This window comes from Ursus maritimus, unplaced genomic scaffold, assembly GCF_017311325.1.
Source record: "Ursus maritimus isolate PB19 unplaced genomic scaffold, ASM1731132v1 scaffold_1, whole genome shotgun sequence".
Taxonomy (NCBI): domain Eukaryota; kingdom Metazoa; phylum Chordata; class Mammalia; order Carnivora; family Ursidae; genus Ursus; species Ursus maritimus.
This window is the reverse complement of record NW_024423343.1, coordinates 69217200-69232728: the sequence shown is the minus strand read 5'-3', so window position 1 is coordinate 69232728 and position 15529 is coordinate 69217200. Positions and strand designations below refer to the sequence as shown.

Genomic DNA, 15529 nt, shown 5'->3' with positions numbered 1-15529 from the left:
TTTATCTTATGAAGCTGACATCATCGGAAAAAAAATCAGACAATATAGCATAAAAAATTAACTCTATGAACAGAGATGAAAACATTCCTAAATACAATTCTAATAAGTCCCATTCAGTATAATAGTAAAATAATAATCCATTCAGAGCAACTAGGTTTTATGATAAGGTGAAGATGGTTTAATATAAATATATGACAATTTTAGTAGATGCTGGAAATAAGCTTCAGAAAATTCAGTACTTACTCCTGAATGAAAGTTCTAAATAAGCTAGTTATAGAATCATATAACTTAAACAGAGTTGGCATTGGGGCACCTGGGTGGCTCAGTCTGTTAAAAGTGGACTCTTGATCTCAGCTCGGGTCTTGATCTCAGGGTCATGAGTTCAAGCCCCATGTCAGGCTCTGTGCTAGGCGTGGAGCCTACTTAAAAAAAAAAAAAAAACTAACTAAAAAACTAAAAACACAGACAAACAAAAAACTCCAAAGAGTTGGCATCATATATGACAATGAGAGACTGCAGACAGTCCTACAAAATCCAGATCAAGTCTAGGATGATGGCTATTTCTTCTGGTACTACCACAGTTCTGGAAGTCCTACCATATGTATTGAAGCATGAACTGGTATTTGAAGATTATGATTATCTAATTAGGAACTCCCCAAAAATCTAGTGAAAAACTCTGAGAATAAGAGATTTATTAAGATGGCCTATGAAATAAATATATAAAAATATTCAAACAATAGCTTTCTACATGTCAGTGAGAAAATCAAGAAAAAACCTGCCATTCTTAAAGGCAATGAAACAGAACTACAAAAACTTCACTGAGGGCTCTAAAGGAAGCCTTGAATAAATGGATATACTACACCATATTCTTGAATTGAAAGATAATAAAAAGATGTTAATTCTCCCTAAAATGTTGTCAAAATCTCATCAGAAGTATTTTATTTAATTGTTTTGGTTGGAGATTGACCAAATAACTATAGTTTGGAAGAATGGACAAGAATAGCTAAAACTATTTTTTAAAGGTATATATAAAGGATAACTATTCTTATTATATTTTTTAAATATCCAAAATTATAGTATTTAGATCAGTGTCTTAGCTATATAAGAGTATATCTCATACACACACGCACTCAATATATGATAAAGGAGGCATCCTATATTACTTTTAACAAATGGAAGTATATGCAATAAATGATGTTAGACAAGATAGAGAAAAGCATTTAGTATTCACTGACAACATATACCACATATCACGGCTCTATCATGCTCTCAGGAAAAAAAGGCAAAGAAAATATACACATATATTTAACTAACATTTATATGATGAACTTTCTAACCTAAAAGAAATGGAGGAGAAAAGGGAAATAGATTTGAATGTATACATGTACAAAAAATCAAAACCTATTCCTATATTTTTGGTATTCAGCATTTAAGAAAAAACCTACAGGAATATTTTTAATAAATAGAGTCAGCATGTTTAATATTTACATAGTTATAAAATCTATAAGAAACACATGAAGGCAAAAAAAAAAGAAATACATGAAGTCTTTGATAAATATTGGCAAAGAAAAAGAACATTCATACTTCATGAAATTCAAATTACTACTGAACTTATAGAAGTTTGTTTTCATTAGATATCAGAGAAATACAAACAAAAATATGATTGATATATTTAAATTACAAAATTAGCAAAAAATTTTTTGAAGACAATGATCCTTACAGGCAGCATTGTAAAGAAGCTAAGGACACTGGTTCTGAAGACTCATGGACCTAGACTTGAATGTGGACTGCATGCGTGCCTGCATGACTGGGGGCAAGTTACATGAGTCCTGTTTCTACATTTCTTAGAGGCGGAGTAACAGACCTTTTCACATCTACCGTGCAGATTAAACGAAATAATGCATATGATACATTAGCAAAGTCCCTGACACATATTAGCTGCTCAACAATTGTTAGAAATTATTAATATGCTGGTATGGATAGAATGGCAATCAATACATTACAGACAAAAACATAAACTCATAAGCCTTTCTAGAAAGCATTTGGTGATCAGAGCTTTATAACTACTTATATCTTTCGACCTGGCTATCAACTTCTAAAATCTATCTTAAGGAGGTAATCTGAAATATAACCAAAGATTATACACAAAAATGTTCACTGTAGCACTCTTTATGATTATGCAAAAATGAAAACAGCCTGAATACTCAGCACTGGTTAGATAAATGATAGCATACCTATCAAGAAATACTGTGCAACTATCAAAATGCTTATCAAGTACATCTTTTAATGGTATAAGAAACTATTTATGATACAATACTAAATTAGAAAAGCAGAATACAAGATCTTATCTATGTCAGAAAGATAATATATGAAAAATTCCTAGAAGAAACAACGCTGAAATACTTAATGTGATTTCTTAGATTAAGGTTCAAATACGGTTTGAGACTCATTTAGTTGACTCACATATGTGATAATGAAATTGGATAAGATAGGACAAGGAGAATAGACTAGATAGAGTAGAATAGAATAGAAAGAAAATATCAGTGTGCATACCCTGTAAGGGTAAGTATTGTTTCCTGAAACATCTGTTTCAATTCAATATTATATTTTTATTCATGTACTAAATAGTAATTTAAATGTATTTCTTACTATGAGTTATGGGTAAAAGTTTAAAAGTTCCTGGCCTAAGTGGGATCAGGGTTGATAAGCTTTCTTTATTGTGCTTACTCTTCTACAACTCTCAAATTTTCTATAATGACCAAGCATTATTTTAATATTTACTTTGTACATAATTACACATGACTCAGAGTTCCCTTTGCCACCAACATCTACCTTGGGCAAAGCTATATTGCATCAGGAACATCAGCTGATTATTGTCTAGGGCGTATCTTTGGAATCTGAGTTTAAAGTTAATTTCTTCATCTTTGCCACTGTGCGAAATGTGGTCTGTATCCAGAAAATAGGGAGGACAGAAGCAGTGGGCAGCAGAATCATGGTTTAGGGTAATTATTGTTAATACGATACTTTTTCCCCTTTTGAAAAATGATCACTTATCACCAATTTTGTACTGTTGACCTCAGGAGACAGCCTCAAATCCCAAAGTGTTAAGTAAAGCACTTAAATTTTTTTCTATTTTCATCTCACTATTCGATGGCTTTCTGTGGTTGTGAAATAAGTGCTATAGAGTCTGGAGCTACTGTGAAAACCTGGGGCACCTGCTTGAATGCCGGGGAACTCCTGTTGCTCTTCTTGGGACAGTTTTCCTGAGATGGAATTCATATGTGGTACAATTCACCCATTGAAAGCACACTTTCTATAGTTCTTATCATCTTCAATTGTGCAAACATCACCCCCAACCAATTTTAGAACATTTTTACCACCCCAAAAAGAAATGCCATACCCTTTAGGCATCACTGCCAATCCTTCCTTTCTTCTTAGCCTCTGGCAACCACTAACCTACATTTTATCTTTGAAGACGTGCCTGCTCTGAACATTTCACATAAGTGGACTCATAAAATAGACCCTGTTCTTAATCCAGTAACTTATAGAAGACTTGGGTGTTTCACAGAGCTACATAGTTTTTTTTTTTTTTTTTAGAGAGAGAGCAAGTGTGTGCACACATATATGCACATAAGCAGAAGTGGGGAGAGTGGACAGAGGGAAAGGGAGAGAGAGAATCCTAAGCAGCCTTCGTGCCCAGCAAGAGCCTAAGGCAGGGCTTGATCTCACAACCCTGAGACCATGACCTGAGCTGAAATAGAGTCTGATGTCAACCGACTGAGCCACCCAGATGCCCTAACCTATACAGATTTCCGATTAAAAAAACTTACATGTGTTGGTATTTTCAGCCTTCCACCAACTAATAATGGATGAAAGTTACTGTATGTCAGCTCTCTGTTATCCGTCCATTTGTTTATCCTTTCATAGGCAGTCCAGCGCAAACCAATCCATAAAGTAGCCTCCATATTCGGAAGCAAGGATGTAATAAAATCTGTCAGAAAGAGATTTTTTTAAAGCATTTGACTTATTCAAATTAAAGATACACTAAAATTGTCAATGAATACCTCTTGCTTATCTACAAAGATACTCTTTCACCTATTCTATAACAAAGTAGTTTAATAAGATTTTAAAAATATGCTAATTCCCCCAAGCCTCTCAGAACTAATTTGGCCCCCAGATCAGAATAAAACATGTTCCAAAACAATTCCATTACCTTGTTCTCTCTGGCTCAGCACCGAAGGAAGGGTGCCACCATAGGTACGACATGTATCACTCGCTTGGGAAAATGTGAGAGATTTCGGTTTGATTTTTAGAAAACACTGCAAACAAAAGCCACATATGAAGCATTAGATTCCAGGCACAGGGAAGCTCACATAGGAAGTAAACACCTCATCTGTTAGAGGGCTGCTAATTTTTGGTCTATGAGATATGGAAATTCACAGAGTAGTACTATACGAATGCAGATATACACTCTCAATATAAACAACTAAAGAGTGGTTTATTAGTCAAACTATTTTTTTTAAATCTCCCATTTATTGAGTGCTTTCCATGTGCTAAACAGTTTGCATAATACTATCTCATTTAATTTTCACAACAAATGGGGAAACTGAGGCACAGGGCAGTTAAGTAACTTCACCCATAAGTGAAATAGCCAGACAGTGGAATGGTCAGTGTTTTGATTCTGTTCCATCTGACTTCAAAGGCTGCACTCGTAATCATCACCTCCTTGTATAAAAACATACATTTTAAAAGAAATCATTCCCCCTTTTTTGGGCAGGATATTTCAATTCGAACTTACATCAACTATGTAAACTAATTTAGTCCCAGTACCTTGGGGGAAGAAAGAAGATTGTACTAATTTTGCAAAGACAAAATATGTCCTTACTATTTTAGTTTCAGTACAGATGCCTTCAGTTGTCAGACACATATCTTCCTTTTTCTTTTCAATATGATGATCACGTTGGTGTGGAGTGGTACACCCTAGACAATGTTCCTTGAAACATTCTACAAAATGCTTTTTTTCAGCCTGCTTAGAGACTGGAGTGGCCAGTGACCTATATGTCATTGGGTGGCTTCTAGAAAAGACCCTAGACAGAACACCCTGAACTTGAGCTTGGAAACTTCATTATGTAAAGGATGGCAGAGCAAAAAGACAAAAGGAGCCTGGATTTGAAGATGTCGTGCAGCTTCCATACCAACCCCAGCCCACTTACCATCAAATTTCTTTTGTGTGAGAGAATAGATGTTTTAACACAGTATAGCAATCTCTCTACTTAGCAGCCAAATGCATTTCCAAAGAGAAACATATACCAATATGGATTATGCACTTCAAAGAGGCAGGTATAGAATGTAGCATTTCCCAAATGTATTTAATCATTAAAACCTTTGGAGGCAAGATCAATGGTTTATCATTTTGTTAGCATATGTGTAGTGTAGCACCCCCAAAATAGTTTGGAAACTGCTGGTCTAATTTAATTGGTAGATGCTGCTTGGATGCTTTCTTTCAAGTGGAAAATTTATCAGCCAGAAATTGTCAGTTTCCTTCACGCTATAGAGATTGTTTTATTATTTAATGTATTATAATCTATTGACCAATCAACTTCAGCAATTTAAGTTTACTAGCACAGAATAGGAATGCATTACTTTGAAAGACCTGTAGGCATGACTAACTTGAGAGTTAACTTGGTTTCTGGCACTACAGAGGATCAGGTGAGTTACTGAAACATGGAGAGGCTGTCTTAGTGAAGTTACGTGACGGGCTGCGATTCTGCCACAGGCCATACAACCATCATGAAAGCAATCATCATTCATACAATGTAGCAATTCTCTCTTTACCTTATTCTGAAAAGTAATCCAATCCCCAGAACACTGTACTTTAGCTGCAGAATCTGGACTATATTTTTCTAATGAAGAGACATTATATTTTTCACAGATGAAGGGCAACTTGGTGCTACAGTCTGCTGGTTTATTTAGGTCTGAGAATGAAAAGCAAGATTACAGGGGTGAGAATTTTCCATTTAGCACATTTTAAAAACAATCCAGTAGTAAAGGAAATTTCTTTTGATTGCTCTTTCCCAAACAGTTAAAATATATTCCTTTTCTTCTCTAGCCATTTCTATCTTCTGTTATTACTTGTATCAGTAGGTTTTAGCACACCAGAGTTGCCTATAAAAATGCACACATTTGGTGGAAGGACCAGTTACCATCACAGTCCCTGATGGTGGGAAGGAGGTTGAAAGCGAAGGCTAATGAAGGAGAAAGACCTAAACAATATTTAGAATTGCTACCCGTTTATCTTTGCAGATTTGTCTATATGCTTATCAGTAATGAAACTGCTTAAGTTTATTTTTAAGTAACCGCTTTAGGATAAGGGAAGTCAAAATATTCACAGTGAAAAGCACCTTTATTTGCATTTGGAATTTGAGCCATGGTCATTAGCAATAAACCAAAATAAGATGAAGCAACCAAACGTATAATCAAAAGGAAAACAAGGTTGAGCTAGTAATTGAACCTGAAGTTCCCATATTACATAATCAACATTAGAGGATTTGGAGTTAATTTACCGCTAAACCAAGTCTTGGCAGACATGTACAGGCATTCCTCCCGAAATGTTATAGGAAAGTGAGGCCATGGATATCGGAAGCTGAAAGAAAATGAGAGATTTCACAGCTCATAACATAGTTACATGTTCTAGTCTGTTTTTTACTGTAATTTTAATTCTAAAGTTAATGTTATGCCATACTTTATGCCACTTTTTTCTTGATGCTAATATGCAAAAGGACGTGATTTCTGTAGTTCACGCAGTTTATGGATTAATGTTCAAAACAAATCATAAATAGCATTTTCTAAAGGGGAATTTGGGACTGCTTCTTTCCAATGACTTTACAAAGGCAACATCAATGGTGTCACATACTACATAAAACGACGATCTATTGGCTGCTCGGAAGTTCTCACCCACCACTTCTGTTCATCACCAGATATCTGAAAAACAAACCAATCAACCAACACAATCACCCATCCTTATATGCACCGAGTTTCTAAAAGAGTTTTCTTTTAAATACTAGGTCCCACCATAACCACAACCACCAAAATTTCCAGATATTCCATTACTTTGGTTTCTAAAGCATATAAACCAGGTCCTTTCACCAAAGAAGTAGTTGAAAACTCTTTGTATAACACTATGAGCTATTTTGCATACAGAAAATATGGTCACTGTAATTATAGGCGTAGGCTAGTTGGATATATAGTGTTCTATTGCAAATAATTATAAATTTAAAAATAAAAAATTATTTTTTTCTACAAAAAGCTATTTTACAAAGTTAGTTATTAGAGGAAACAAAAACTCAAGTTAACTATAAAGTTAACTTTTAGTACAAAATCTAACAAAGAATTAGAATATTTTATATTATCTATTTATGCTTATCTTATAAATTGAGATTTATAATTAATCTTGAATATTTTATTTATTTTTTTATAAACTTTTTAAAAAAATTATTTATTTATTTGACAGAGAGAGAGACAGTGAGAGAGGGAAAACAAGCGGAGGGAGTGGGAGAGGGAGAAGCAGGCTCCCCGCGGAGCTCAATCCCAGGATCCTGGAATCATGACCTGAGCCGAAGGCAGACGCTTAACCAATGAGCCATCCAGGTACCCCTAATCTTGAATATTTTAGAACATTATGTAGCTCTATTTAACTTTTCTATTCTAAATTTTCTAACATGAAACGATGAATTTGGATATTGTTCGGCAAATTTTACTTGAAAGGAACATTTATAATTGTCTTTCAACTTCTACAAAATGCTTTTTTTCAGCTTCCTTAGAGACTGGAGTGGCCAGTGACCTATATGTCATTGGGTGGCTTCTAGAAAAGACCCTAGACAGAACACCCTGAACTTGAGCTTGGAAACTTCATTATGTTAAGGATGGCAGAGCAAAAAGACAAAAGGAGCCTGGATTTGAAGATGTCATGCAGCTTCCATACCAACCCCAGCCCACTTACCATCAAGATTAAGGGTGATAAAGACAATTATCATATGGTTTCACTCATTTATGGAACATAAGAAGTAGGAAGATCGGTAGGAGAAGAAAGGGAAGAAGGAAGGGGGGGTAAAGAGAAGGGGGAATGAACCATGAGAGACTATGGACTCTGGGAAACAAACTGAGGGCTTCAGAGGGGAGGGTGGTGGGATTGGGATAGGCTGGTGATGGGTATTAAGGAGGGCACGTATTGCATGGTGCACTGGGTGTTATACTCAAGTAATGAATCATGGAACTTTACATCAAAAACTAGGGATGTACTGTCTGGTGACTAACATAATATAATAAAAAATTATTATTAAAAAAAGAAAGGAACATTTAACTTCTGTAGATTTTGGCAAGATTTCTGAAATAATTTTTAATAAATAAAAAATAAGAAAAATATTTAAAAATATATTCTCTCAAATTACATTTGCTATTTTGTTTTTGATGGCTTTTAGTCCTGCAAGAGATGTCAGTGTAGCCAGAGAGCTGTGATTGCTAGCACAATACAGGACAGCTTCTTCATAGTTTAAGCGGGGATCAGCAACAAACCAGTATTCACTCCCTTCAATTACAACCGGAGGTCCATGAATTCCAGCACGCTCTAAAGAAGAAGAAGAATACTGGAGTTACACGCACATCAAACTGCACCCTCCAAGCATGAATTAATGCTCGAAACTATTTATAAATAGTAATTCATTTAGATTATTGGCTCTCTCTGGCCAGGGCAGTGCTGCCTGCCAAGAACCAAGGATTGCTGAACCAGTGAGAGATTTTGCCGCCCTTCTGTACTCACAGAGGGGAACAAATCCAGCCCCACAGCCTCATCCCACACCAGCGAATCAGCTTTCCTGCCTGGAGGTATTTCATCTCCCTTGAAGATGTGATAGAGAAGCTGGCACTTAGGCCCGAGCTTAAATAATTAACTAAGTACATTACTGGAAAAGTAGAAGCAGCTTTGGCTAAGTGTCAGTTTTCTTAACTTACCTGGATTGTACCAGTCTGGTGTTTTTGGAGTACGGCCTGTATAAGAAAGAAAGCAAAAGGCTCAAGATTAGTATCCAATTACAGATATTGTCATAAGTGCTTTTAATCTAACTCAAGAGCTCTTGTGGGATGGCTGAGTTCCACCATTTTTGGCCAAACCATTTCCTTTCATATTATGATTGCTCCGGTTTGAATTTTGTGGGGCCTAAACTAAATCTGCTTTAGTGGCAATCAAAAAGGCAGATCTGTTAACTATTAAAGTATTCCTAGCAGTTCTCCACCTTATATCACAGAAGCCACAAAGGAAGACTAGATGGATAAAACATGGCTAATAATGAGAAAGTATAAGTAAGTAAACAAGTATATTATATACATTACGTCGAAGCACTAAGGAATAGGCACCAAGGTAATCGTCACTGCAGAACGAGGTTATTCAGGAACTACAACTCCATCTAATGCAATTTGAACGATTGTTCTATAAACCTGGGTCAGAAGAGTTCATTGTCCCCCAAGGTATCCTTGTAAATGATGTATAGTAATCAAGTATTGAAACTTTTGGGGAGGTGAGAGACAAAACTGGGAGAAAAATAACAAAAATCACCCAGAATTCCTAGTTGGAAACAGAGAAAATATGGTACTTTACAAAGAATTATGGGCCTTGAAGTTGGGTGGGTCAGGGTCCAAATGCCCTCAGATCTTCACTGCTGTGGGATCTTGGATCAGCTGCTTAGCTCCCTGAGATTCAACTCTTTATTCTATTAAAAAAAATAAGATTCCACTACCTAACTCACAACCGTGAAAATCACTTGAAGACTGCCTCCATGGAAGCACCCAGACAATTCCAGGGCTGAGCGGCTCCCCCCATGATGCTAGTTGCTGTCTTTTCCTTTTCATTCTGGTTTTAGGTCATACTGGTTTCAAGGCACGGACATAGTTTGATGACTATTGGAAATTACAGCGTAAAATAGCTGTTCTTAATTTTGCTGTTGTATCTGGGCCTATCGCATTGAAGACCTTACTCAGAGGACTGCCTATATGTCCAACATCTTTTTCTCTCTTTGAGTCAGTTCTTTGTATATTGGATAATTTCTATCAACAATGGGTCAAATCAGTTGAAAATATGCATAGTTTCTTGTTTGCAATCTTGTCAAAAACTTCTGTTCGGACACATGAAAAAATGCCCAACATCATTTGGCATCAAGGAAATGCAAATCAAAACCACAGTGAGTTACCACATCACACCTGCCAGAATGGCTAAAATTAACAACCAGGAAACAAAAGATGTTGGCAAGCATGCTGAGAAAGAGGAATCCTCATACACTGTTGGTGGGAATGTAAACTCGTGCAACCATTCTGGAAAACAGTATGGAAGTTCCTCAAAAAGTTAAAAATAGAGCTACCCTATGACCCAGCAAATTCACTACTAGGTATTTATCACAAAAATAGTGATTTGAAGAAGCACATGCACCCCAATGTTTATAGCAGCAATGTATACAGTAGTCAAAATATGGAAAAAGCCCAGATGTCCATCAACAGATGAATGAATAAAAAAGATGTGGTATGTATATATATATATATATGTATATATATGGTATATGGTATTGGTATTGTATATATGGTTTTATATATATATAATATATATATAAATTATTTTTATATATAAATTTATATATATATAAAATATACAGTTGTGTTTTGGGTAATAGCATTATAGGTGATTTTCCTAAAAATATTTTTATAAGCCTTATTTTGATACTGTTTTTTCAATTAAAAATAATATTTAAAAATTATATTTATCTATAGCGCTATGGCCATTTAAAATTTTTAGTTTGTCAAAATATCCCTTTTAGAGAAGAGGACTAATTAGAACCAATGGGTCAGGTAACCAAAATGGCAAATACTCTGGTTTTTCTTCAGATCATATGACTCTTTTGCCTTTTTTAAAAAGGCAAGAGCTAGAGAAAAAGTATGGTGATTTCGGCTACTGAAGAAGTAAGCTGCTTTCAGAAAACCAGAAAAATACAGATTAATACAGAACTATCCAGTTGAGCAGACTCTGGAGGCTCTACTAACTGAGAAAATATCCAGCTGTGTGAATATGACACATCGTAACTTAGAATTTAGGGACTATCAAAGGGGAGTTTACGTAACATTTAAACTCTGGATCAAACAATCATTGATTGCTTCAAACAACTGTGAATAGGCTGAGGAAGGAAGTTCTTTAGGTTTAAAATTTTGTTTCTGCATGGGGACAGCAGGGGTGCAATTATTTAGAAGATTTGTTTAGTTAGTTAATAGATTTATGTTTGATAAGTTAGTTAATTCCCTTCTTTTTCATTTAAAATAAAAAATACATATAAAGAAAAAAAGACAACCACATGCTCTTCGGAGTATTTCCTGTGGTTACTGGTTTGTAATTTCTATGGTTATGCTGGTGTGAACTCTTGGGTCTTCCCCACCACTCAAACAGGAGGCATTGGGGTGGGGTAGCAGCTACCAGTGAGGGCACACGTTGGAGGGAGCAACGACACTCTCTGTGCCATGTTAGCCAACACCAAAGACTAATGGGAACATCACCATTTCTGCTTCAAACCAGAGACATTATCCAAATTAGCTACATATGGTAGTTACTTCCCTGCTTGTTTAAAAGGTGCCCAAACTCGTTTCTCTTTGTTACTCTTTAAGGTTTCATCAAATTATCAGGAATAACTCGGGTATAATTTCTCCCTTAGAAAAACCTCGTACACACACACACACACACACACACACACACACACACACAGAGTTTCCTCTTTTATTAATGGACTGCCAGTTGCCTTTGTGAAAGAGACTTGCCAGTTACTGTACTGGATATCATGCATTTTAAAGGCAATATGGTGGTGGCCCTTAGGGGAAAAGAACAATTTTCTAATAGGTAGTTGCGTGAAGGAACCCTCTGGATTCTTTGAGAGCTTAGAGGAGGATATACCTTTAGTTTCAATGATCTACATTCAGTTCAGAAATTTAGTTTAGAGCTTTCTGTGCATTTACCACCAATTAATTTAATATATCCAATAAAATTATTTAAAATTATTTTTAAGTTATTAAAACATTATTTGGCTGTTAAAAATCTTAACATTTTTCTTAATATTTCTTCAACATTTTCCTATTAACAAGCTAAGTAAAAGGGTATCTCTTTATTCTCCTTTCTCTCCTTTTTGTCACCAAAGCCTCTACTATCAAGTTAACTGGATTCCTCAATTTGAATTTGAATTCTATAAACTACTAGCAGTTTTGGAGTTCAGTCCGAATTGCTGCTACATGTTACAGAGACCTGCCAAATTTTGATTTCTTGACTTTTGCCTTATTCTTCCCAAGCTTATCTTCATTTTGTCCTTCATTTTGTATCAAAATAAAAATTGAAATGATTCCCTCCACTATGTGTCTTCTTTTATTTTTATTTTTTTAAGATTTCTATCTCTTCATTTGAGATAGAGAGTGAGAGAGAGCACGAGTGAGGGGCAGAGGGAGAGGGAGAAGCAGGCTCCCCACTGAGCAAGGAGCCCTATGTGGGGCTTGATCCCAGGACGCTGGGACCATGACCTGAGCCGAAGGCAGACACTTAACTAACTGAGCCACCCAGGCACCTGATGTGTCTTCTTTTAGTTGAAACAGTCTTTCATTCCAAAATCTAATCTCTCTAAATTCATCTTAAATTTTATCTTCTATACAAATTCTTTCATGATCAAAGAGGAAAGTACTATCTAATCTCAATAAACTAGCCTTGTACTTGGGGTAGGAGTCAGGCAGGATGGAGCTTAATATAGTAACTACATCTCCATAGCCTTTTTAAAGTTATAATTATAGATTAAAATGTTCTCTTATTTACTTTAGGCTCAGCATTTACAATGTTCACATTTGTGAAAAGGAATCACTACCACTTACCTTTTGGAATCTGGCATACCCATTCAAGTTTTGTATCACAAGCAAAAGGTCTTAAGTAAATAAATTCTCTGTCATCATAGAAAAACCAGCTTCTTCGCCCTGGCCTCTGAATGACCTAAAGGAGGAAGAGGATTGTAGAATATTTTGAAGTTGATGCAGCTTTATAAACCACTAAAGTGTAAGCCCTATAGTCTTTAATCTATTTTAGCCCTAGCACCTAAGATACTTGTTTAATGAATGAATACAGTGTTTAAATAGTTAACAGCCTAATCAAGAATCTTCAAAGGGGCTGATACAGGAAATATATCATAAGGTCATGTTTATACCCAAAATGTAAATTATTGGGTTTTTTTTCTGTCTTTGTTGATATGAAATTATAGATTGTACCTTCAAATTTGAGAAAGGTCAAGCTAAAAACAAAGTGTTTACTTCAGTGGCTTCCCAACACCAGACTATGATTAAAGTGGATCTGTGAAAATGTGACATAAGTGTCTGACATCAAGAGCCCAGGTTCCTGCTCTGGTGTTGCTCTGCACTGCTAGGAAGTTAACCACCTCTACGTGATCCGAGATAGCTCTCTACAAACTCCAGCCAGGAAGCAGGCAAGAAAGGAAATGGGAGGGCATGACCTGGGAGGAATCTCCATCACTTTTTGGACTGTTTTCTCTTAAGGCCAAGATTCTGCTGGGTACTCAGGCAAGTGAGGGGAGATTCTCCTTCTAGAACACTGCCCTGGCTGGCCTTGTTCCTGACATAGGCTGCATCAGTGTCTCTTTTATTTAGGTGGGTTTTTTGTTTGTTTGTTTGTTTGTTTGTTTGTTTTTGGTAGATTTTCTAATCTCTTTACTTGTAAGAACTCTATTTACATAGAACATAGCTTTTGCATCAGTGTTCTGGAAACTTTACAAGCTTCTCTGAAGTTTTTACCTTCACATGTGTTAAACTGAGAATTCTATAAAAATGGCATGATACTATACTGTTTTACTAGAACAATTGCTTTGAAAATAGTGCTTTCCAGTGGCCTTCTCAGTTCTTTGCCTCAAGCTTCCTGCAACATTTCTGGACAATCACTCTCTTGAATCTCTTTCTTGGGGTTGCATAGCAAAGATATAGTCTATATGTCTCCTACTTCCTCATCTTACATTTCATGCATTGACAGTTCTCCTAAATCTACTTTTGGCCCTTTGCACTTTTTTTTAATACACATTTTTCATTCAACTCTGATCTTTTGATTTCAACTTACCATAGGATATTTTTTACTACTAGCTTGAGTTCAAAATATCTAAACTAAAATGTAGTATTTTCTCCACAAACCGTACCCTTTCTATTTCTATCAACACCTAGTCATACAGCAGGGTAGACCCAGACACATGGGTTTAAATTTCAGCTCTGTAACCATGTATACTTACTCAGAACTCAAATTTCTTCCTTGAAAGATGAATATGTAATAGTACCTACCTCACAAGGTCACATAAGTATTAAGTGAAATAATAAGTACCTAGCTCATGAGTTAACAAGTGTTAGCTGATGCTACCATCATCACCATTACCAGTGTTAGTCATCATCATTACCTCCCATAACACTCTTGTTCTTCCATAAAACTTATACCTCATCTGTCATAGCTCCTGTAATTGCTTATTTACTTATCTCCTACTAGATGTAAGTTCTATGAAGACAACAACTGTTTTATACCTTGTCTTTGGTGTATACCCCAGAGCATCACAGACCGCTTGGACTACTTTATGGGATCAATAAATGAATGAATTTTGCAGAGGAACATGCCTAACTGGTCTTTTATGTTATCTGTTCCTATTTGCTGCATCTTGAAATCTGACTTGAGATGAATCTTCTTCACACCCTCCTTGGTTCATGTCAAAACCCTTTTATAATGCTGCTGCCTACCATCAATCTAATTTCCCAACTTTGTTTTCAACCATGGCACCAATGAAAAATTTGATCTGTATTCTCTTCTCCTCACTGCCTTAGCCTCTTCCTTTCCCTCTCCCTTTATTTGAGGCCACCTCCTCATGCCATCCCCCATTAGAAAGGCTTACCTTAACCTACCTGTACAAAAGCATGGTTCAATCCCACCTCTTTTTGGAACCAGGCCAGAGGAATCACTTCCTCTTCTGCGTTTCATCGGCCCTCCTCAGCCCACTAATTTGGAGCCTATTACTGTATAATAATAAGAGTCGCCTTTCTTGAATATGAATTTTATCTTCTCAAATTAAGTCTAAGTTCGGTAGCTTGAGGGAGGGGCCATGGGTGTTCTTACCTCCCATTCCATCTAATATCATGCTCCACACACAAACGGCACTCTGTGGATCTGTTGCCTGACTGCACACAATACCAAATTTATTTTTTAAATATGCAGATTTTTCAGCATTGTACTGACCTTGACAGCAGCACAGTCTCTGATATCATAATCCTGCTGAAACTCATTTTCCATGAGAATAGTAGACACCTTAAAAAACAAGAGATGCTTGAGAACTTAAGACCGATATATAAATATTTGCAATTTAGATGTAATTTAGGCAGCTTTAATAGCTCAAACACATTCACATGCCACAGAAGGAGAACTTTTTCACCTTTTTTTTTT

At 36.0% G+C, this 15529-nt stretch overlaps 1 protein-coding gene across 2 annotated transcripts in view; it reads right to left on the bottom strand.

The window, feature by feature from the left end:
* LOC103659494 (lymphocyte antigen 75) overlaps positions 1-15529 on the bottom strand; it is a 121266-nt gene that overhangs the window by 62963 nt on the left and 42774 nt on the right. For both annotated transcript variants that reach the window (XM_008687012.2, XM_040644604.1), the window contains exons 15-23: positions 15326-15394; positions 12931-13045; positions 9007-9042; positions 8448-8623; positions 6914-6981; positions 6564-6643; positions 5836-5975; positions 4214-4319; positions 3831-3991 (exon numbers count right to left, since the gene is read on the bottom strand). In XM_008687012.2, coding sequence (XP_008685234.2) covers positions 3831-3991; positions 4214-4319; positions 5836-5975; positions 6564-6643; positions 6914-6981; positions 8448-8623; positions 9007-9042; positions 12931-13045; positions 15326-15394 — 951 coding nt within the window. The remainder of the gene's footprint in view (positions 1-3830; positions 3992-4213; positions 4320-5835; positions 5976-6563; positions 6644-6913; positions 6982-8447; positions 8624-9006; positions 9043-12930; positions 13046-15325; positions 15395-15529) is intronic.